The sequence below is a fragment of the Berghia stephanieae genome, chromosome 3 (assembly GCF_034508935.2).
Source record: "Berghia stephanieae isolate SIO BIC M18660-M18661 chromosome 3, UCSD_Bste_1.3, whole genome shotgun sequence".
Lineage (NCBI taxonomy): Eukaryota > Metazoa > Mollusca > Gastropoda > Nudibranchia > Aeolidiidae > Berghia > Berghia stephanieae.
Genome location: NC_088362.1, coordinates 87,512,371 through 87,534,937, shown reverse-complemented (window position 1 = coordinate 87,534,937; position 22,567 = coordinate 87,512,371). Strand labels below are relative to the sequence as shown.

Below are 22,567 nucleotides of genomic sequence, written 5' to 3'. Positions count from 1 at the left end.
GTCTGATTTTCTCTTTCTTTTATTAAAATAAAAAGAAGTAATTTCTTGGATATTCAAAGTACAAAGGCAGCGAAATGAAGAGAAAGTCTAGTAATATCTATAGATCCATTTTTTACAGTTTTATCGTCTACAATGCATTTTGATCTCTTTCTCCAGCTTCATGAGGCTGTAGAAGAGGCTGAAGAACAGAGGAGACAAGTGCAGCTAGGGAAGAAGAAAATTCAACGTTTAGGAGCAGAAGCACAAGACACCAAGTTACACCTAGAGGAGCAGATGTCCCGTAACAACGAATTGGAACGCAAGCAAAGGAGGTATGATGTATTTCCCTAGTAATATAGTCAATCAAATGCACAGTGTACGGGTATCGATTAGCAGTTGGTAGAGCACATGCCTCACAAGTAAAGGGACAAGTGTCAGTCCTGAACCTCTCCTTATCTCTATTTCCATCCAGCAATAGGGAAGAAAAGTGCGATGTAAAAAATAACAAAAAAACGGGTGCCTGCAAAAGCAGAAGATGTGACGTCACACCTTTTCTTCCCTATTATTAAGAAGCTAGGCCTGTTAGTTATGGTGGAAAGTATGTTTTGATAGATGAGCATCCCACCACAAGTGTAGCAAGCAATTGTTACTGTTCATTTAACGCTTCAGAATAAAAGATAAACTCTGGCTCTGATGACTACAGATACTATGTCCATGGTTTAAGACATTACCTGCAGGAGGTAAACGTTTGTGTGGACTTGTTTAATGGATATTTTGATTTCACCAAAAAACTTTATACGTATATTTATTTAGCACAATTTAATATTATGCTCATTTTAATTCACAATGCTTCATTTATTGCACACTCATTTATTCTTCTTGGATATCTATACATTTTCAATAACTTTCAATATTTTTCTGGGCGGGGTTCCTGACCTCCCATAGTGGGCAGGGGGGTACATACTGTCTTCTATCCCCTTATATCTGTTTTCCAACATGCTTTCTGTCTTTGTCTTGGAATGAGATTACTTGGTTTTGTCCTGGTCCTGGCCAGATCCCCTGGCTGAGAGGGAAACAGTCAAATGTATAGTTAGTTTTGGGAGATGATATTTTTTTCATTGTAAATTATCTCTCTGTTATGCACTGTATTATGCTTTCTTTATATATTATATATGAGTTGTAAAACATTTGAGTGTGTTCCTCTTAGCGGGGACCTGTGCTTGTGTCTGGATGAGACTTTTAGTGATCTCAAACTAAGTACTTTGATAGAGTGCTGTTGGAATCTACACCTGTTTCTTATTTGAACCAATTCCCCTTTGTCTTCCCTTTTCTTGGATGCTTTATTGTAATTCTAGAACTTTTTACTATCCCATTTTCTTCCTTTTTACTGGCGCTGATATGACCTTAATGTGTTGCAAGCGCCGTAAAACCCTTAAAAACAAACAAACAATCAATATTTTTGTAAATCCATTTACTTCTCATCCTTGAATAATGTGAATAACTCTGCAAGCTTGATACCCTTTTGTACGAATTTATTTATTTTCAAATTGCATTTGCTGTAGTCATTATATACTTTTATGCTTTAATTTAACAGGCCTAAAGACTCATAGAAAGTAAATTATATTTAATAATATTATCCATCCATAGGTTTGATTCTGAACTTTCCATGGCTCACGAAGATGTGAGAGAGGAAAAGTCTATGCGAGAGAAATTACAACGTGAAAGGGATGAACTCTTGTCTGAAAAATACACATTTGAGCAATCCGTACAGGTCAGTAGACAATTTTGATTCAAATATCTGTAGATTGAAATGTAGGATTTTCAATAGGTGAATGTTTATAGTGAATGGTAAGCGCAAAATGCATTAAGTTAACAGTTGGAATTGTGTAAGTATATTCAGTTCGGAATTATACAGTTTTTAAGTATCAAATTGGGATTAAAGAAATGGTTTTATACTCGATATAAATGTTTAAGAGACTTTTTAATCTTTGGTTTCATGTAATATAGTGCTTCCAATTTTTACAGGTCCCCTAGTCCCCTGGCAATTTTCCTGACTTTTTTGACTGGGGTGTTGGAATACTGTTAATACTGAAGTCATTGATTGTATGTCGTGTAAAATCTTTGTGCAAATTGTCAATCCTTGTCTTTAACAAATGAAATACCTTTTAATATTTTTTGCATTGCATTTTGTAGTCCTATACTTTTTTATTAGTTGAAAGGAAAAAAATTTAATATAATTCTGTTTCATTATTGTTTTGGTTGCAATCTGTTCAATTCTATGAAAGCTAATTTTTTTTTCTAATTTAGGCTAAGATTACTTATCAACCAATGATATATCATATCTATAGATATTTGGTAAAGCTGTCAAATGAAAATGCTTTATTTTGACATGTGATTAAACCATTCACGTCCATTGGTTCTTTGTGTCTTTGTTAGTTTTTAGAAAAATCTTTTGTGTGGTCGGTATTCCTGAGTTGATAAAGTAAGGCCATTGATATGCAGAATCAAATTTAATCTTTTATCCCCAATTTATTTATCTGTTCATTGCTGTCATTATTTATGTAGAATTAAAAAAAAAAATTGGTCAGAACTTTCAAGTTTCCTTTTAGACATTAAGAAACCCGATGATGAATAGTAATAATTATAGAGTTGAGATAGATTATTGCATACATTAATTTAATGTATTGATTTTTTGTTCACAGCAACTTCGCATGGACTTGGATGTACAAATTGAGAAAACTGAGAGACAGGAGAAGGAAATGAATGACCTCATGGTTACTGGAAAGGATAACAATGAGGTAAAATAGTATAGATCAATCAGCGGTGGGTGATCGAACTCTGTACCTTCCGGGTACGAAGCAAAGACCATACTGCTGAGCCATGCTGCCCCTAAGGGGGAGCTAGATGGATGTATATTCTTTTCTATGATTTAAGGTTGATACCGTTTGTGTCAGTGTCAGTGCATGATATAATCAGTCGGAAGGTGAAATTTTTGGATTTGCATTTTTTTCTCCATTTTCTGAAAGAATATGCTCCCCAGAGTATTTTAATCTTTATTTGAAGTAAATCGGGTGATATTTCATGAAGTTATGATCAGATGTATGGGAAAGGTATCCAACAACTTTTCTCAAATTTCATACTTTTTCAACTTGACTAGTTATAAAAAAAATTTAGAAGTTTTGATATTTTCCAAAGATGTCAAAAAGAGTCGATCTAATCATTTATAACACATTTTTGATAAAAGTGACCTTCTAACTAATCTTGGCAATATCTCAGTTCAAACCTTTTCACCATCCGACCGATTATGTCATTCACTGTAACATTTATGAAGAGAAGCTTTGCACGAAATATTTTCATATATGAAAAAATTTCAGGCTTTAAAAAAAATGTTAGCATAGCATTCCAGATTATTAGATAGACTTAACAAAACTTGAAAAAATGAAGGCTGCATTCATGTGACAGGTGATGGAGGAGCTTTAAACAGACTGTTTGCTAGTTTTGTTTATCATAAATCTCAGGGAGGGGGGGGGGGGGGGGGTAATGACCTCCCATCGTGGGCAGGGAGGCACTTACTGTGTCTTCTATCCCCCTATATCTGTTTCCACCATGCTTTCTGTCTTTGTCTTGGAATGAGATTACTTGGTTTTGTCCTAGCCCTGGCTGGATACCCTAGCTGGGAGAGAACTGGGAGATGATATTTTTTTTGTCTTGAAAATCATCTTTATATAATGCACTGTATTATTTTTTTGTTCTACATCTATATGATTTGAAAACATTTGAGTGTATTCCTCAAGGTGGGGACCTGTGCTTGTGCCAGGATGAGACATTTAGGTGATCTCAAACTAAGTACAATGATAGTGTGCTCTTGGAATCTACATCTGTTCCCTATTTGAACCAATTCCCCTTTGTCTTACTTTTTCTTGGGTGCTTTAATTGTAATTCTAGAACTTTTGACTGTCCCATTTTCTTCCTCTTTACTGGTGCTGATATGACCTGAATGTGTTGCAAGCGCTGTAAAACCTTTAAAAAAACTAACAAATATTATCATAAATCTGATAACTCTACTGAGTGTACAGAAAGATCATAAAAACCTTTTCCTGTAACCGGTGCTCTAGCAATATATATACAGGATCCTCATTATCAGTACAAGACTTTACATAAGAAATAGAATTTAAAGATATGTTTATTACTAGTCTTTTTTCATCCTGACTGATTCAGGTGATGAGTTTGAAGAAAGCCAAACACGAGTTGGACAAGAAGACCCAGGAACAGGAAGAGGAACTGGATGAACAAGCTGGTCAGATACAGATTCTGGAACAGGTTTGTACTAGTTAAGGAATGTTGTTTGTTTTGTTTTTTTAATTTTTTAAATCCAAAAGTTTTGTCACAGGTCTTGTGTTCAAAGTTATTGGAGAATGTTTTTTATCATTCAAATTGTAGCAATGACTATCCCGCACAAATCTTTGGGCCTCTTTTTCGCTCACGAAGTGCCCAAATTCGCGGCAAAATATGGGATGAAGCCGTTTCGTACATGCTATATTTAAAAATTAATTACGACCCTGTTTATCGATGAATATGACTGAATGTTGGCACACAGAAAAAAGGTAATTTTAGATTATGTCAAGCGACAAAACTCGTGCGATTACCAGAAGACCGTTAAAAATAGATTTTTACTCTTTGGAGTAAACTATTTCTAAAACTACCGGGCGTGGAGGTTTTGTCGCCGACAAGGTAATACATGAACATTTCTTCTTTTTGGTTGTAAAATTTCATATGAATATGACGAGTACTTTTCCCGTATTTTACAAAACACCATCCCAAGTTTCAACCTTTTAATCCACTTATTACGCAAGATACAACCAAAGATCGAAAAAAATTGCCGAAAAAGCGTCCCATATTTTCGCCTTTTTTTCCTCTTTGCGGGTCATCCAAATAAATGACACCTTTGAAACTGCATAACTTGTTTATTTATGAATGGATTTTCAAAATTCAAAAACATTTTTAATCAGTGGAGATAGAGCTTTGATTTTAGACAAAAAATTTTCTCAATAAAAGAAAAAAACATTTTTCATAGTCATTGCTACAAACTGTCTATAAATAATGCTGACCAACATCAAAACTTTTGAGATGAGGGGTGACGGGAGAGAAGTTTAATAATTTTCATTTGATACTGTCTTTTTATTTACCAATTAACTTTCTACCCATTTATTACCTTACTTGCACACTGATTTATTTATTGTTTTTTTAAAAACATTTTTTTTCTTAATCAATTTATCTTCTGCTCAATTTTTGTGTGTAGTCCCTTAATGTGTGCTTGTTACTGCTGATCCTCTTCTCTTACTCGAAATGGCATATTATAAAAGACTTATTCTCTGGTTTAGAAATACAAATAGCTGGTTGCTGTGATTTTCTTTTCTCCCTATCGCACATTCTTTTAATAGTACTTAAACTGTCTTCTCATTTATTGATTTCTTCCATTTACTTCCAGGCCAAATTACGACTCGAAATGAACATGGAAAGAGTCAAACAGAATCAAGCCAAAGAGCTGGAGGAAAAGGATGAGGAGATTGAGGAAATGCGTTATAAGACACAGAAGAAGGTAAGACTCTTAGTGTCTGGGTTGGACTTTTAGGTGGTCTCAAACTGGACTCATGGATGGATTGCTCTTGGATCAACTTCTGTTCTCTGTTAAAACTAGCTCTCTTTGTCTTCCTTTCTCTTAGGAGCTTGTACATTCAGATATGTATTATCTTCTAAGATGTTCGTCATCTTGTTTTTCTTTTTTTTCTTATTGGAAGTGCTTACACCATCATTTAAAACTATATTTAAATGCATAATTTCAGACTTTTAAAAAGAAGGAAGGCAGAAAATAAAGATTGTCATTTTGTATGAAATAGAGATTTCCTTATGCATTGAAAATAGCCCCAAAGCATAGTATAATCTTGATTTCATTCAAGGGACAATTTTTAAATAATTGCGCAAAAAGGGGTAAAGATGTGCTCATATTTTTGATTGTATTGGAACAAGTAATTAGATACAAGCAAGAATGTCAAGCGGTTTGTTTTGTTTTTTTAACACATCCTTATTTCTTTATGTGTCATTATGATTATGTATTTGGAGAATTTAGTTTAAACATTTCAATGTTCTGTTTTATTTTTCAGTTACGGCAGATGGAAAGTCAGTTAGAGGAAGAATATGAACAAAAGAAAAAAGTATTGGAAGAGAAAGGAGTCCTGGAGCGTAGGTTGCAGCAAGTTGGTGAAAGGGGTACTCAAAGAGATGCAGGTTAGTACTACAGATTTGAAATTGTAGGTTCCATGATGTATATGAGCCAAGGTCAAAAGGTGCCCGCCTGATACCAGTGTTAAGAAAATTTGATTTTTACTTAATTATGGGCTGTTTTCATTGGGTTAATGCTTGTAATCAATTGATAATATGAAGAAGAGATAAAATTAGATAGCTCAACATACTCTGTTCAACAGAATATGAAATAAACAACTTGAAAGTCAAATTTGAATGCTGTTTGGCATGTGCTTAAAACGAGGTCAACGCATCACCTTTTTAGAAATCATGTAGAAATTAAATGTGATGTTTTAGCTCACGTGATTTAAATTTGACTAATAGTATGAAGTCAAAATTTACTTTTAAACGCAATTGCAGTATATTACATATCTGATTAAGTTTCATATAGAGTTCTTAAAAAGTTGGTGTTACTTGTGACCTTTGGTGTCATCAAACAAGCACAATACTAAGACTCGACACGAAACTTTAAAGCTCATTTTTAATGTTTATAAAATCTTTTATTATGAGAAAAAAGGATAGATTTACTATCTGCATTCAAATCTTGGAGTAAATGTATACCGTTTTGCCGATATTGAGGTTTATTGGTTTTGGTGTCATTTGTCACAAGCAACACGGCATGCGTGAACACGTGGAAGTTTGTTTCGTTAAATGGCGATTCGCAATTTTGATCCACCCTTCTTACCAGTCTTTGAAGTGCAGCACTTTCATTTGCCTTTCCAGCGTGGCTCCAGGCAGAAAAGGTAAGTTGAACTTTGGTGTCATCGCTATTTTACATTGTCACAAGCAACACTTGATATTGGATATTACAAAGTGCCACAAAATATGTTTTCAGTGTATTCTATTACAAATATGATATTATACATCTCCATAAGACTGATTTTGACCAATTAATTCTTGATTTATTTTTATGTTTCAGGGTTGTATCAATCAAGAAAAAGACAAAACTCAAGCTTTTGACGAATCCAGATAAAAGAAGGGTTGTCAAGAAATTTGATTTGATTTACTATTAACACACTAAATTACTACAAACTAGCAGATTTGAGCAGTAGGGCGGATGTTACGGTATGGTTACATGAATTCATTACCATGGCTGATATTTATCTAGTGTTTGTTTGACTTCTGGTACTTTTTGTGACCATTGGTGTCATTGGTTAAAATGTCACAGGTGACACTTAAGTTTGAAGTTTCTAATGTATTTCTGTTTTCATGTTCTTCAAAGCTTGAAATGTCATTGAATTACATTTTAACAGGATATATTACATGTGTTCAGTTGCTATTCTTGATTTATTGAGGCAAAATTGCGTTCTAGTGCCGATTTTGACCAAAGTAATAGCAACAATGGTATTACTAATATCTAAGCATATTTCCAATTTGCAAGTTTTTAGTCTCTTAAAATATCGAATTTCATTTTAGAGTAGGTTATTGTGCTTTTTTGACTAAAAATAATGATGTATTATGGACGAAAGTGTGATTTGGTGTTGCTTGTGACATGAGTAATGGTGTCACCGGTCTTATGTCACAAGTCACATTCAGATGCTCTAATTTCCATGTATATTTCTATTTTTGAAGTCTTTGGTTTCTGAAATATTATTAAATTCAATATTTAACTGTGGTTATTACACTGGTTTGACTGAAATTAATGATTTATTGTCGAAATTGCAATTTGGTATTGCTTGTGACATAAGTAATGGTGTCATCGGTCTAATGTCACAAGTGACACAATGTCGCTAAATAAGATATGCTTTGGTCACATTATTTCCCAACATTTTATTCGAAAAGTTTCTGAACATTGCTGGTAATAAGCATATGCAATATTGTTGTTGTTGTTAATGCACAAACATTTTTATGAAATAATATATTTGCATTCTATGTTGCTTGTGACCGATGACACCAAAAAGCAACATTTTCTCCAATAGTTGGTATTATTATTGTACTATGATTGTTGTTGATTGTGTCTTTTTGTCTATAACTTACTAAATAAAGTTTGATACTCAACAAAAATCATTTGGTTATTGAGTTTTTTGTCTCATTTTGGTGTCACCGGTCACAGGTGACACCAGCAACCTATAGGTATTGTTGACGATATTATGCTGCGTTAGACCTTAAAGTTATCTAAAGGGCCTTTGATTCATGAAGTACAGGGTTTTTGCTACACATATAGAAACATGAATGGACTATTATGTCACTTTTATTTTGAAAAAAAAAATTGGCACCTTTTGACCTTGGCTCATATACAGTAGAATTACTTTAAACCGAAATTTTGGGGACCTTCTAAACCATTTCGGTTTAAGGACATTTTGGTTTAAAGCAAGTTCCCATTTTGCAATGTTTTTCAAGGGTAGTAACTATTTAAGGAATTTGCTCATTTAATTGTATCATGGGTTTCTCGTTAAATGGAGTTGTTGAATAAATGCAGTCTTCGTTACCATTATTTTTTTTTTTTTGTTTTTTTTTTTGTGTTTTAAAAATATTTTTGGGGGTTTTCGTTTTCAATTCAAAACTGTTGAAAGAGTTGAGTTTGGGATGCCGTGTATTCTACATATCTCCGTCTTGATCAACTTTTTTTTCATCGACTTACATAGTATTTTGATTTTAAACTGAAACGTGTAAGCACAGTGCTTTCTTTTAGACATCTTTTAGTAAAATGCAAAGCTAAAATAAGATCGAAAGTTCTTGTGCGATAATTGATAATGAATGATGCGCAGCTACTCAGAGATGAAGTGAAATGGAAATGAAAAGGCGTGTAAATGCTAAGCTGTCTACTACACGTCTCTCTTTTGTTGAATTGCCATGAGGTTCAAAGGCCTAATTACATAGAACCTCACCCCCCCCCCCCCCCTCACACACACATTTAAACAAAGTGGAAATTAAATGGCATGTCAATGGTAAGTCGTCTACCACCCTCCTCCTTATTGTCATGTTGAAAAGTTCCAAAGCATCAACACACGAGCGAGAACATCTCGCTTTCGTGATTCTACACCCCAACTCCCCCTCTTTCCTCATTTTTCGCCTGCAGGTGGCCAGTCACCCGCTGTCTTCCTTTTACAGTCTGTGCGATTGTGGTGTTGGTGTTGACCAAGCCCAAGTGCAGTAATTGAAGTGTTTGCCTACCCCCCCCCCCCCCACCCCACCCATCACCCTCATCTTATACTTACGCTCTTTGTTTAATATCGCCGGGCATTATTACGTGTGGCTACCTTCCAGACTTTTTGAAGAAAAATAGAGAGAGAAAAAAGGAAGGTGCTCTCAAGTTGTTTCAGTTTAAAGAAAGTCCTGCTTAGAAGTATTTCGGTTCATCGTAAGAATTAGTACAAAGATAATGAAGAAACTAGTACAATTTCTTAAATTCTTTGCGGTTTAAGGTATTTTTCGGTTTAGCTTCTTTCGGTTTAAAGTAATTTTACTGTATTTGGTTTTCATTGTCACTAACATTGACAGAAAACATAATATGATAAAAGAAAATATGGCAATCAAAATTTTGTGAAAAATAATTCAGATAATGTAATGTACTAACAATGTTAACAATGGGGAAAAAAAGGGAAGAGGTGGCGGGGGTGGGGGGGGGGGGGGGGGACAAGAATAAAACGCAGCCTTTTAATCCCACATTGCTCTCATTGCTGTGCAATAATGATGATTAATTATGCAACTTCTCTCCTAAAATTTATCAAAACATGAAAAAAAGAGTTAGTTCAACAGCAAACAAACTTTGAAGAGGAATTCATGTCATTGAAAATAATGTGTCAGTTAGTAGTTATTACACTACAATTATTAAAGCTTTTTTATCCTGTCAAGAAAATGATCTGTCCAGTGTCAAATGTGTAGAATATGAGGCCATGCCCTATCTTGGTTTTAGTCAACCTATCTTAAATGTCACCCTTGATTTTTCTTTTGGAATCGTTAACCAGAGAGATTGGAAAGAATGGCACTTATGGTCTAATCTGTCATTTTCAAACCGCCAAAGGCTCAGTCCTTTGGAAAGGGTTTGGGCAATACTAAAAAAAACTTATGACAGAAATTGCAAGGTTGTCAATCGGGAGTCATTGTCTTAATCACCTGCTTGTTTTAAAAGAATTATTTGGATGATGACAATATCATTTATTTGTTTTCAGTTTTTGTTTATTGTTTTTAGTTTTCAACTGATGATTTTTTTAAAAACATCTTTACTGTATTTTCATTCTTTTCATTTCATGACATGGCTTAGAACAAGAAAAGCGACTACGAAGAAACCTGAAAAAGACCAAAGCCTTACTTAATGACGCAGGTACTGCTCTCAAGAAGCAGAAAGACTTGGAGGCAGTTAAGAGTCAGATATCCGCTCTGAGAAACCAGCTTGAGGATTCTGAATTTGCATCAGCTGCTGCTGTTAAGGCCAAGAAGAGAATGGAGTTGGAGATGCAGGAATTACAGCAGCAGTTGGAAGACCTAACCAGGAGCAAGCAAGAGGTAGATCTTAGTTCTTTTTCCCCCTTGTCCTTCGATTTAATTTTGTTTTTTTTTTTACATTTCGTTCATTGTGAGCTTTTATACAATGCGATAGCCACTAAGTGAGCTCAAAACACTTAACAAGGGGTAACAAACACTCTGCTTTTTTCCCTTTTATTTATTTTTTTTTCCTCATTTGATTCCATTTGACTACATTCACTAAAGCCCCCGGATATCACGAAGACAAGCTATTGCTGTAGATTGAATGAACTAATTATGCATAAAGAAAAGTATGGGAGGATATCAAAGTAAAATGTATACCAATACAGATGACTACCCCCCATTCCTTGATAAACACATTCAACAGATCAAACACAACATATAAGCAACTGAGCTTTTTTCCTTGAACCACAAAGAAATGGAACAATCTGCAAGAAGAAATTCATGAACAATTCCTGGCCATTCTGAGTGCTTATATTGTTCTTATTGTGAGGCTATGTGGTCTAATGGTATGACACTCGCTTTCGGAATCGAAGGTCCTGGGTTCGAGCCTCGCTCGGCGCATAGTTGAGTCTTTGGAAAAGATTCTTTACTCACATTCTCTCACCATACTCAGGTGTAAAATGAGTACCTGGCCGATAACAGTGTTGTCTCTGTCTGAAAAATATTGTAATATCGCCTAACAGGTGTCATGTCCCATCCTACATGTTAAGTGTTGCTGTTGGTCAGGGACCCCTTGTAAAATGCTTTGAACATGTTTAGTGGATATTGCGCAAAATAATTTTTTTCTTCCATAACATGGTGCAGCATCAGCATGATGACGTTGACTGCCCTAATCACGAAAAAGAATAGGCTTTAAAAGATGTGATCCAACTTGAACTATATTTCTTATCATGATCATGTGTCTTTTCTTTCTAAAATATTTTTGCTCCCTCTAACTGGAATCTTAGATAGTTTCAGTCGCTCATTTTTATTTAATGATTTTGGCTTTTAATAACATCATGAAATAGATATATAAATGTATTATTGTTGAAAAAATGTCTTTTCATTCAGGCTGAAAGTAAGAGCATGGCTTATTTGAGGGAGAAAACAGATTTACAGAGTCGGTTGGAGGATTCTGAAGAAGATATGAATGAATTGATGAAAAAATACAAAAACGCTGTGCAACAGGTAGGTACAGGTGGAGAGAGAAAGATAATTTTTTTAAAGTCCACAACAGTTTAAATTTTATCTATATTTAGATAATTCTTTTTTTTTTCAATTTGCTCCTTATAAAAGCAAACAAATGACAATTTACCTGCTTATTGATTGATGAAATACAGGATAATTGAATTAGAAAGTTGTGATATTTTTCATAGAGTTTGTGGAAAGTTCTGATCTGTTCAGACCACTTAATTGATATTGAATATATTAGAAAATCATGTGGTGCTAATTTGTTTTACAAGAAATTATATATACTTGATTGTTAAATGAGACATAAAACTTCTTTACATTTTCAGCATTCTGTGGATCAAATTACATTAACGGACCAACTGACACAAATTGGTGAACTGACAATGGAAAGAGACAATTTGAAACAGAAGGTAATATACTATCCTTATTGTTAATGCCACCCATAGCCTACTGTTATTTTGTTAAACATCTTGCAACACTTAAAAAAGTTTTTCCCATTTTTGAAATGTAATAATGACACTACTACTACTACTACTACTACTACTACTACTACTACTACTACTACTACTACTACTACTACTACTACTACTACTACTACTACTACTACTACTACTACTACTACTACTACTACTACTACTACTACTACACTACTACTAACTACTACTACTACTACACTACTACTACTACTACTACTACTACTACTACTACTACTACTACTACTACTACTACTACTACTACTATCTACTACTACTACTACTACTACTACTACTACTACTACACTACTACTACTACTACTACTACTACTACACTACTACTACTACTACTACTACTACTCTACTAACTACTACTACTACTACTACTACTACTACTACTACTACTATACTACTACTACTACTACTACTACTACTACTACTACTACTACTAACTACTACTACACTACTACTACTACTACTACTACACTACTACTACTACTACTACTACTACTACTACTACTAACTACTACTACCTACTACTACTACTACTACTACTACTACACTACTACTACTACTACTACTACTACTACTACTACTACTACTACACTACTACTACTACTACTACTACTACTACTACTACTACTACTACTACTACTACTACTACTACTACTACACTACTACTACTACTACTACTACTACTACTACTACTACTACTACTACTACTACTACTACTACTACTACTACTACTACTACTACTACTACTACTACTACTACTACTACTACTACTACTACTACTACTACTACTACTACTACTACTACTACTACTACTACTACTACTACTACTACTACTACTACTACTACTACTACTACTACTACTACTACTACTACACTACTACTACTACTACTACTACTACTACTACTACTACTACTACTACTACTACTACTACTACTACTACTACTACTACTACTACTACTACTACTACTACTACTACTACTACTACTACTACTACTACTACTACTACTACTACTACTATACTACTACTAACTATCTACTACTACTACTACTTACTACTACTACTAACTACTACTACTACTACTACTACTAACTACTACTACTAACTACTACTATACATATACTACTACTACTAACTACACTACTATATAACTACTACTATACTACCACTATAACTACTACTATAACTCTACTATATAATTACATAAATAAAATAATAATACTTTATTGCATCCCAAAAAGGAATTTTTTTGTACAGACGTGTTATAATTTACACATAAGATAAAAATACAATGGAAATAGGATGTATATATATAAAAAAGGAGCAGCTCTATAACAGAGCTGCGCTTTATAATATGAATAATTTCAAACACTGTAAAATAGTTAAAACTGTCACTATAAATTGAAAATTGAAAGATTGCAAAACAAATAAATTAATAAATTAATATTTATATTTTTTTAAAGTAAAAATGAGAAATAATTATATAAAATTATTATTGCTTGTTGTTATAAAGCCTAATACTGGACGGCAGAAAAGATTTTCGTGTCTCTCTGTTTTCGTTGAAATAGAGAAAGGGCGACCACTTCTTTCTGACATAATAATTGATGGTCTTAGTGGATGATACTGTCATTTAATATTTAGTTATTTTATTTATACAAAATTTCTCGTATAAAAGATCTACATCGTCAACATCATTTATATAGCGTTTAATGGATTTTTAATATTTGAATTTATTTTGTTCCTTTCCACTGCTAAGCAATTGCCTCCCCAAGCTGTTATACAAAATGACAAAACACTTTCGATGACTGCTCTATAAAATAATGTGCAGAGGGTTTTATCTATTCTAAACTGAGAGAGTTTTGATAAAAAATATGTACGTCTGCACATCTTATGCCTAATTATTTTCAAGTGTTCATCCCACTTGAGCCTGTCATCAATCGTTACACCAAGGTATTTGTAGTGAGGAACTCGCTGGACGAATTGGTCCTTTAATTTTAACGGTTCTATCGGTTCCTTCACTCTCCTAAAGTCAATCACTAGCTCCTTTGTCTTGCTTATGTTAAGCTCTAGGTGGTGGGCATCACACCAAGACACAAATCTATCAATTTCTTGCCTATAAGCCACTTCGTTGCCATTTGTTATGAGGCCTTGAAGAGCGGTGTCATCTGCAAACTTTATTAAAGGTACACTCAGGTTTTGACTTCTTACAGTCATTCGTGTATATTGTGAATAATACAGGGGACAATACACAACCCTGAGGAGCACCAGTATTTGTAGTTATACAGGAAGATTTGTTTTGTCCTAATTGAACATATTGTGCTCTCTCCGTAAGAAATTCGAGCACCCAAGCAATTATATACTTGTTTAAATTCAGACTAGTCAATTTTTGAACAACCAACTGAGGTTGCATTGTATTGAACGCTGAAGAAAAATCTGCAAAAAGCAATCTGCAATAGCTCCTAGCGTGATCTAGATGCCTGTAGATGTTGTTTGTAAACAGCAAAATGGCATCCTCTACGCCACGTCCTGGTTTGTAAGCAAATTGATGACTATCACTCAATGGCATAAACTGATTCCTAATTTTAACAAGAACAAGTTTTTCTAAAGATTTCATGACTATTGAAGTCAGTGCAACAGGTCTGAGATCGTTCATAGTTTCAAGTTTTTCTTTTTTTGGAACAGGAATAATTTTTGAAGTTTTCCAAATTTCAGGGATCGAAACGCATTGGAGGGACCAGTTAAAAATATGTGTATAAATGGGGGAAAGCTGGTGGGCACATTCTTTTAATAGTTTTCCTTTCAATCCATCCGGCCCAGCAGCCTTCCTCTCGTTTAGTTTCGAAAATACGAATCTCGTTTCCTCTTCACTGACCTCAATAGTCATTTCATCTTCCAAAGCCCTGTCTAATTTATGTTTTTCATTTTCAATATCAAATTTGTTTGCTGTGTCGAAACGTGAATAAAATTTATTTAAAGTTTCAATTTCGATATCTTCTGATATAATCGTGGGCTTTGGATTATAGTTCACAGCAGTTTTAAGCCCCCGCCACGTGTCCCGTATATCCCCAGAAGAAAAGCATTTTTCAATTTTATTTTTGTACTTATCTCTACAACTAGATATTACCTCTTTATCTCTTTTTGTTTTGTTTTCAGATCTTTTTTGTTTCCACTAGTATAGAGAGTTTTCTTTTGGTTCAATAAAAGTTTTAGATCTTTTGTTATCCAAGGCTTGTTGTTAGGATAATATTTTATTTCTTTTTTACAAGACACTAGCTGTTCACAGAATTTTAAATACTCACTCACACAGTCATTCAGCTCATCCACACTATCACATGATTCGATAAAAACATTCCAGTCAGTGCATTCAAAACAACCACGCAAATCTTCACACACACTTCCGTTCCAGATCTGTACACTTTTCTTTACTGGTTTTACACGTTTAAAAACAGGGCGGTAGGTGGGGAGTAGCAAGAGCATGCAGTGGTCAGATAAACCTAATGGGGCACGGGGTAAACATTTATAACTATTTTTAATATTACACAGGAATAAATCTAATGTTTTTTTGTCCCTTGTCTCGCAGTCCACGTATTGATGAAGTCCCGGGAGAGTAAAATCGTTACATTGGTTAAAATCGCCAGTGACCATCAATACGGCATCGGGTGACTTAATTTGAATGTCCTGTATTTCTTTCCTCAAAATATTTTTCGCTGTGGTGTTGTCTGATGATGGTGGAATGTAGACGTTGATGATGATGACATGAGTATATTCTCGGGGTAGATAATATGGTCGTGACGAAACAGTAATAAATTCAATATAATCGTCACAATACATTTTCTTTATCTGACTGTTATTGGGGTGGCACCATTTGTTGTTAATATATGTGCACACCCCACCCCCAGTTCGTTTATTTACATTAGTCCGATCTCCTCGAAATAGTGAATATTGTTCAATATTAAAACATGATGATGGTATGTGAGGAGATAGCCAAGTCTCTGTTAACGCTATTATGGAGGCTTGACGATAGTCACTATTAAAACGACACAGTGAAAACAGTTCATCAATTTTATTTTTCAGTGATCTTACATTACCTGTCACTACACAGGGTAAAAATGGACGAAAAGGCCGTCTGTTAAATTTTGTTTTTATTCCTCCTTTTCTCCCCCTCTTTCTTACTTTAATAAACGATGTGTCAATAGTGGGTGGTGGGGGTGACACGGGTTGGAGGGATCGGAGAGTCTCTGAAGTATAAGTTATCGATAGGCTTATTTTGGCAGCAAAATCACAGGCTAAAACACCATTTATGCTTATAAATATACTAATAAATATAAAAATCAGGAACAATATATACTTCACATCCATTTTGAATAAAAATTAGGCTTAAATTCCGACGATTGAATGATAAATGAATAAAAATATGTGTAGAAAATAGGTAAACATTCACAACACGTCTGTTGTCGCCGGAAGCCAACGCCTACTACTACTACTACTACTACTACTACTACTACTACTACTACTACTACTACTACTACTACTATACTACTACTACTACTACTACTACTGCTGCTGCTGCTGCTGCTGCTGCTGGCTGCTGCTGCTACTACTACTACTACTACTACTACTACTACTACTACTACTACTACTACTACTACTACTACTACTACTACTACTACTACTACTACTACCACTACCACCACCACCACCACCACCACCACCACCACTACTACCACTACCACCACCACTACCACTACTACCACCACCACCACCACCACCACCACCACCACAACTACTACTTCTGCTGCTGATGATGATGATAATGAGAAATGATATTATCGTTAATATTCTCATTTCTATTGTCTCTGACTTCCTTATAAAATTGTCATAAACAGATATCTGAGCTCCAGTCTAGAGTGAGTGGCTTTGAAGAGAGTACAGTGGACAAGCACAACTTCTTACGGCTGGAGGCCAAAGTACGTGACCTAGAAGGTCGTCTTGAGCTTGAAGCCACCACTAGGCAAAGGCTAGAGGTAAGATTCTTTTACTACATCTGTTTTCTAAACCTAGTCACAGTTGTCAGATTTTACTGATTTTCCCTCCCACCCTCCATCATTAAATATTTTGAAAAGCAAAATGTGTTAACAATTTCATGTTTTGTGTTAAAGAACGGGTACTATTCCTTGTACTGCAAATCATTATAGGAACAGGTTAATATTGTGATAACCAATTGGCTTGGCAATGATATTCAGTAAAATTATTGAGTTTAGATTTTAAAAATATTTTGGTAATTATATATGAACGGACAAAATGCCAACGCTCATGTTAAGTTTAACTACTGAGTTGATTTTTATCAGATGGTCCTTATTTAGCAAGGCGCATCAATCATTGTTTATATATGTCTAGTTTTTAATACAAGTGGACTGACCGGCATTAAAAAATGGTTACTTGGAAGTAATTTTGTAATACATTAGACATCTCTCATTTAAAGAACATTTATTATTTTAAAAGATTATCAGGTTTAACAGGAAACATTGACATTGTATGGTGAACAAAACTTGGCTTAGATTTTATTTAGAAAGCGAGAGATAGTGAATATATCTGGCTTGATAAAATCATGGAACAGCTTACTTGTCCCTAAAATTGTCCCTTCTTAGTTTGCTTTATTTTCAGTGCTATATTTGCATCTGCGAATGAAAGGGAAGATTAGAACCTTTAAATGATATATTTCGTCATTAATTGAATGCATTTATGATTGCCTTTTTTATTTTATTTTATTTTAGGGTCAAGTTAATAGACACAAAGATCAAGTGGATAGACTGACTGCTGAAAAAGAGGACCTCAACATAGCAAAGATAAGTGCTGAGGAGAATGGCAAGCGATTGCAAAAGCAGATGAAAGAACTGAGGGAGGAATTTGGGGATACTCAAAAACGTGAATTAGAGGCATCGCAGAAAAATAAGGAATTGGTGAGTTACTTTGCTGATTTGTCTCCTGTGCTCGTGAGTTGAGTGCTACCAATGAACTATTGTTACCCCTTAAGTAGTCTTTCAAAATTTAGTTGCCTTTGATCAAGATGAAACTTAATTATAAAGAATTAGGAATGGCACTTGATGGACATTGAATTTGAAGTTCTATTCTTTAATTTAATGTTTCTTTAGCTGAACATTGAAATTAAATTCAGATTTTTTATTTAATTAATATGCCTTTGTTGATGATAATGAAAGTGGGTTCTCAACCCATTGCTTGACAGCCCAATTTCAGGAAGTTTAATCCCAACAATAGGGAGATAACTCTTGCCGGAAAATTTACCACACATCACAAAAAAATCATTGGGCCATCTCTATTTGTGGGATTTTCATATTTTAAATTGTGTTAGATAGAGGAACAATTTATCTACATTTTGATACCAAGAAACATATGTTTGGCCCGAAAGTGCTGAAAAATCCTCTGAGTCTGACCACTCCGGAGTTGGTTCTGGATCACTATTTTCATCAATATCGGGTTCTAACAATGTCTCTTCCATTTCAAAATTAACTTCAATGTAAACTTGCAGATTGGGTCCATTGATTTTTATCATCCTCTTTTTGTTTGACATCAAACTGATTGAAGTGTTCTATTTTGCTTTTTCCCTCAGGAATCAAGAGTGGAGGAATTAGAAGAAGAACATGAACAAAACCATTCGGATTTAAAGCTTGCCCTCAAGAGAATAACAGATTTACAAGCAGCTCTAGAGGAAGATCTTGACTCAGACAGTGAAGAGCTTCTATCTGACAGGTTTGAAGAATGATAAGATAATAATGATAATATTCCCTCTATTCATCCCATATGGGAAATTTGTCTTTTGGGTGTATTCCAAGGGAAGACTGGAATGACTCGGGCATCAGCTGCAGTGCAGCACTGCAGAGTGAGCTAAGGCAAGGTGACTTGCTCAAGGTTGCACAGCACAGCAGGTATTCGAAATCAGTACCTTTCGAGTATGAAGCAAAGACCTTACCACTGAGCCACACTGCTCCATGGCATAGACATTCATTAAAAAAATAAATAGATAAATAAAAATATTTTTTTCCAGTGCATTTCCAAGGGATTTAATTTGATTCATTTATTCCCCCAGCGGGTCATATGGAGGAAAATTTGTACAAATTGCTTGTAAGGTGTCCTTTTTGAATTAGCTAGCACTCTTACAATGAGTGGGATAATGTTTATAAAGTGCCTAACACAAAACCCTGGGGCCAGACTTAACAATAATTGTCACTCACATCCTGACACTGACCATGCTCGACAAGACTTGTCTTTGTTAGAAGCTGCTGAGATTTGATGCCACTATTGATTACTAAACAAAAATAACAGCTTCAAAAAGAAAAAAACAAAACAAATATGGAATGTTTCTGGCTCAAAACCCTTCTTCAGCCAATAACAAAAAACAATTAAAACATGAATACATGACTTATATACCTAGATAGACGGTGGAGAAAAAAGATAAGCACATCCTCTATGTATAAGATCTTGGAATGTCATTCATACAAAAAGGATGTCTGGGTGGGGTTCCTGACCTCCCATAGTGGGCAGGGGGGTACATACTGTGTCTTCTATCCCCTTATAACTGTTTTCCAACATGCTTTCTGTCTTGTCTTGGAATGAGATTACTTGGTTTTGTCCTGGCCCTGGCCGGAGTCCTAGCTGGGAGGGAAACAGTCAAATGCATAGTTATTGTTTTGGGAGATGATATTTTTTTCCTTGCAAATCATCTCTCTGTTATGTATTATTATATTTGTTATTTTCAATGTATAATGTAAGCATTTGAGTGTGTTCCTCTTTGTTGGATTTTGTGCTTGTGTCCGGATGAGACTTATAGGTGATCTCAAACAAAGTACATTGGTGGTATGCTCTTGGAATCTACATCTGATTCCTTTTCAGTGGGTGCTTTAATTGTAATTCTAAAACTTTTTACTATCCCATTTTCTTCCTTTTTACTGGCGCTGATATAACCTAAATGTGTTGCAAGCGCCGTAAAACCCTTAAAACAACAACAAAAAGGATGTGCTTATTTATTTTTCTCTGCCGTCTATCAGGGTTTTTAATTAATGTGTTCCTGGTTTAATTGTTTTTGATTCTTGGCTGAAGAATGTTTTTGAGCCCAAAACGTTGTGTTTGGTATTTTGTTCTTTATTGAAGCTGTTATATTCATTTTTGTTTATTACTTTTTACAATCCACAGCTTCTAGTAACTTACTACCACTTTGACTATTGTTAAATACCGTCACATCTCGACTTGACCTTAGTAATTGAGATGTCTATTGCTCTACACTCTGAATAGATGAATGTGAGGAGCAAAGCTGGTTTAAGGCAATGGATGGAGAAGAGTTTACCTAGGGTGGTGAAATTTATTGATCCATAGCCAGTTCTATATCATTCCTCGCTAATGGATGCAACTTCACCAAAATTCCACACTATATACTGTTTTCAAATGGCAGAATTCTGTTGGATAATTAGATTATACCACTCTTTGATCTGGCTTTTGAAATTTTCATATTAATCATTTTATTTTAAGAATAATTATACTCTGTCCACACACCAAACATTTCACGTAATCCAGACTTTTTGTACTGGTTTTGTCAACTTTTAATTTCTGGGCAGAATATGTGTACTCTATCGCTCAAATGCTTTTTCTTTTTATAATTGGGTACTCATCTCTCAACTATTTTTTTATGTATGTCATGAGATCTTACCAAATTTGTTGAAATAGATTTGTTAAATATGATTCCCTTTCCTATTTTGATGATTAATTTTCAGTGAAGAAGAAGACGATGACGATGACGATGATATTAGTCCAGGTTTCAGGAGGGCTAGTGGAAACCACATGTTAAACCATAGAGGTCGACTCCCAAGTAGTGAGTATATTTCTTCACATACACCAGACTTCATAGGCAATACATTCAATTACAAAGTGAAAGAAGTCATAGATATGACACATCAGTTTACATTTACATGTAACTCACTCATCAGTTACTTGATAGATATATAAATAACAGAGACAGAGAGAGAGTTGAGATGAGATATTAACCATGCTCAAACTCAAAGCTTCTTACAAAGAGCCCCTAGTCAACCGCAACACTTAACATACCTGTAATGTGATGTTACATTTTTTCTCAAATGAGATAAGGCAGTTATGGTGATTATGGTGAGGGATTAAGGAGCCTTTTCCAATGTTTCAACTTTGCACAGTGCCAGAAGGGGGAACTCGAACCAGGGAACTACCAGTCAGATGGCAAGTGGCATACTACAAGACCACAAAACCGCTCAATTGTTTGTTAGAAAATCTAAAATATCTTTTCAATGGTGCAAATTTGCTCACACACACCTTGTTAGATATCCGTAACCATTTCAAAATATGTCAGAATGTTCCTATGTCTTGTAAAATATTCCAAGCACTCTTTCCTTTGCATTCATGTGACCATAGTATATAGATTAAAATTATTATTACTGTTGTTATCATCATCATCATCATTATTATTATTGTTATTTTTATTGTTATGTGTTCCATATTGATGTTTATTGATTTATTAAAATTTAATCAAATTCTATCATGTTCTGTTCACAGATGATGCTTGATATTGTGAAATAGGAAAACCAAATGATCATCTGTCAATCGGCTTGAAGATAGAATGTATGGGGATGCAAGGAAATGATGAAGGTCACAAATAGGGCTAGAGAGATTGAGAGAGAGAGAGAGAGAGAGAGAGAGAGAGAGAGAGAGAGAGAGAGAGAGAGAGAGAGAGAGAGAGAGAGAGAGAGAGAGAGAGAGAGAGAGAGAGAGAGAGTGTGTGTTTTCATTATTATTTTGTCTCTATTCCCCATTCATAATTACCTACATACAGCACAAGTGGTTATTGTGTCATGACAAAGTTTTTAAAAATTATAGCATAAATTTCTTTGTTTTCAAAGAGCTGTTTCTAGAAACATATACAGAATTTGACCAATCAAAGAATGACTTTGTTTCTTTTTATGTTATGAACACAACTCACTGAAATGAGAACTGTCCAATTTTCAAGGACATAATGTATCTTTTGATTCTCTATTTTAATGTTTTTTCTTTGTTTTGTTGGATTTTTTTTTCTTTGTCTTGTTTTGTTTGTTGTTTTGCTTTTTTGATTTGTTTTTTTTTTTCACTAAATTTTTTTTGTTTTGGTTTTTTATTATTAATTCATTAAAT

At 34.5% G+C, this 22,567-nt stretch overlaps 1 protein-coding gene across 7 annotated transcripts in view; it reads left to right on the top strand.

Moving 5' to 3' along the window:
- Window positions 1–22,183, top strand: part of LOC144968730 (unconventional myosin-XVIIIa-like) — a 75,768-nt gene extending 53,585 nt beyond the window's left edge. For all 7 annotated transcript variants that reach the window (XM_078907358.1, XM_078907357.1, XM_078907361.1 and 4 more), the window contains 14 exons: window positions 157–311; window positions 1,627–1,750; window positions 2,682–2,777; window positions 4,198–4,299; window positions 5,468–5,578; window positions 6,141–6,264; window positions 10,484–10,725; window positions 11,758–11,874; window positions 12,204–12,287; window positions 17,251–17,388; window positions 18,139–18,324; window positions 18,993–19,132; window positions 21,148–21,245; window positions 21,956–22,183. In XM_078907358.1, coding sequence (XP_078763484.1) covers window positions 157–311; window positions 1,627–1,750; window positions 2,682–2,777; window positions 4,198–4,299; window positions 5,468–5,578; window positions 6,141–6,264; window positions 10,484–10,725; window positions 11,758–11,874; window positions 12,204–12,287; window positions 17,251–17,388; window positions 18,139–18,324; window positions 18,993–19,132; window positions 21,148–21,245; window positions 21,956–21,966 — 1,728 coding nt within the window. In that variant the 3' untranslated portion in view covers window positions 21,967–22,183. The remainder of the gene's footprint in view (window positions 1–156; window positions 312–1,626; window positions 1,751–2,681; window positions 2,778–4,197; window positions 4,300–5,467; window positions 5,579–6,140; window positions 6,265–10,483; window positions 10,726–11,757; window positions 11,875–12,203; window positions 12,288–17,250; window positions 17,389–18,138; window positions 18,325–18,992; window positions 19,133–21,147; window positions 21,246–21,955) is intronic.
- The last annotated feature ends 384 nt before the right edge of the window (window positions 22,184–22,567 follow it).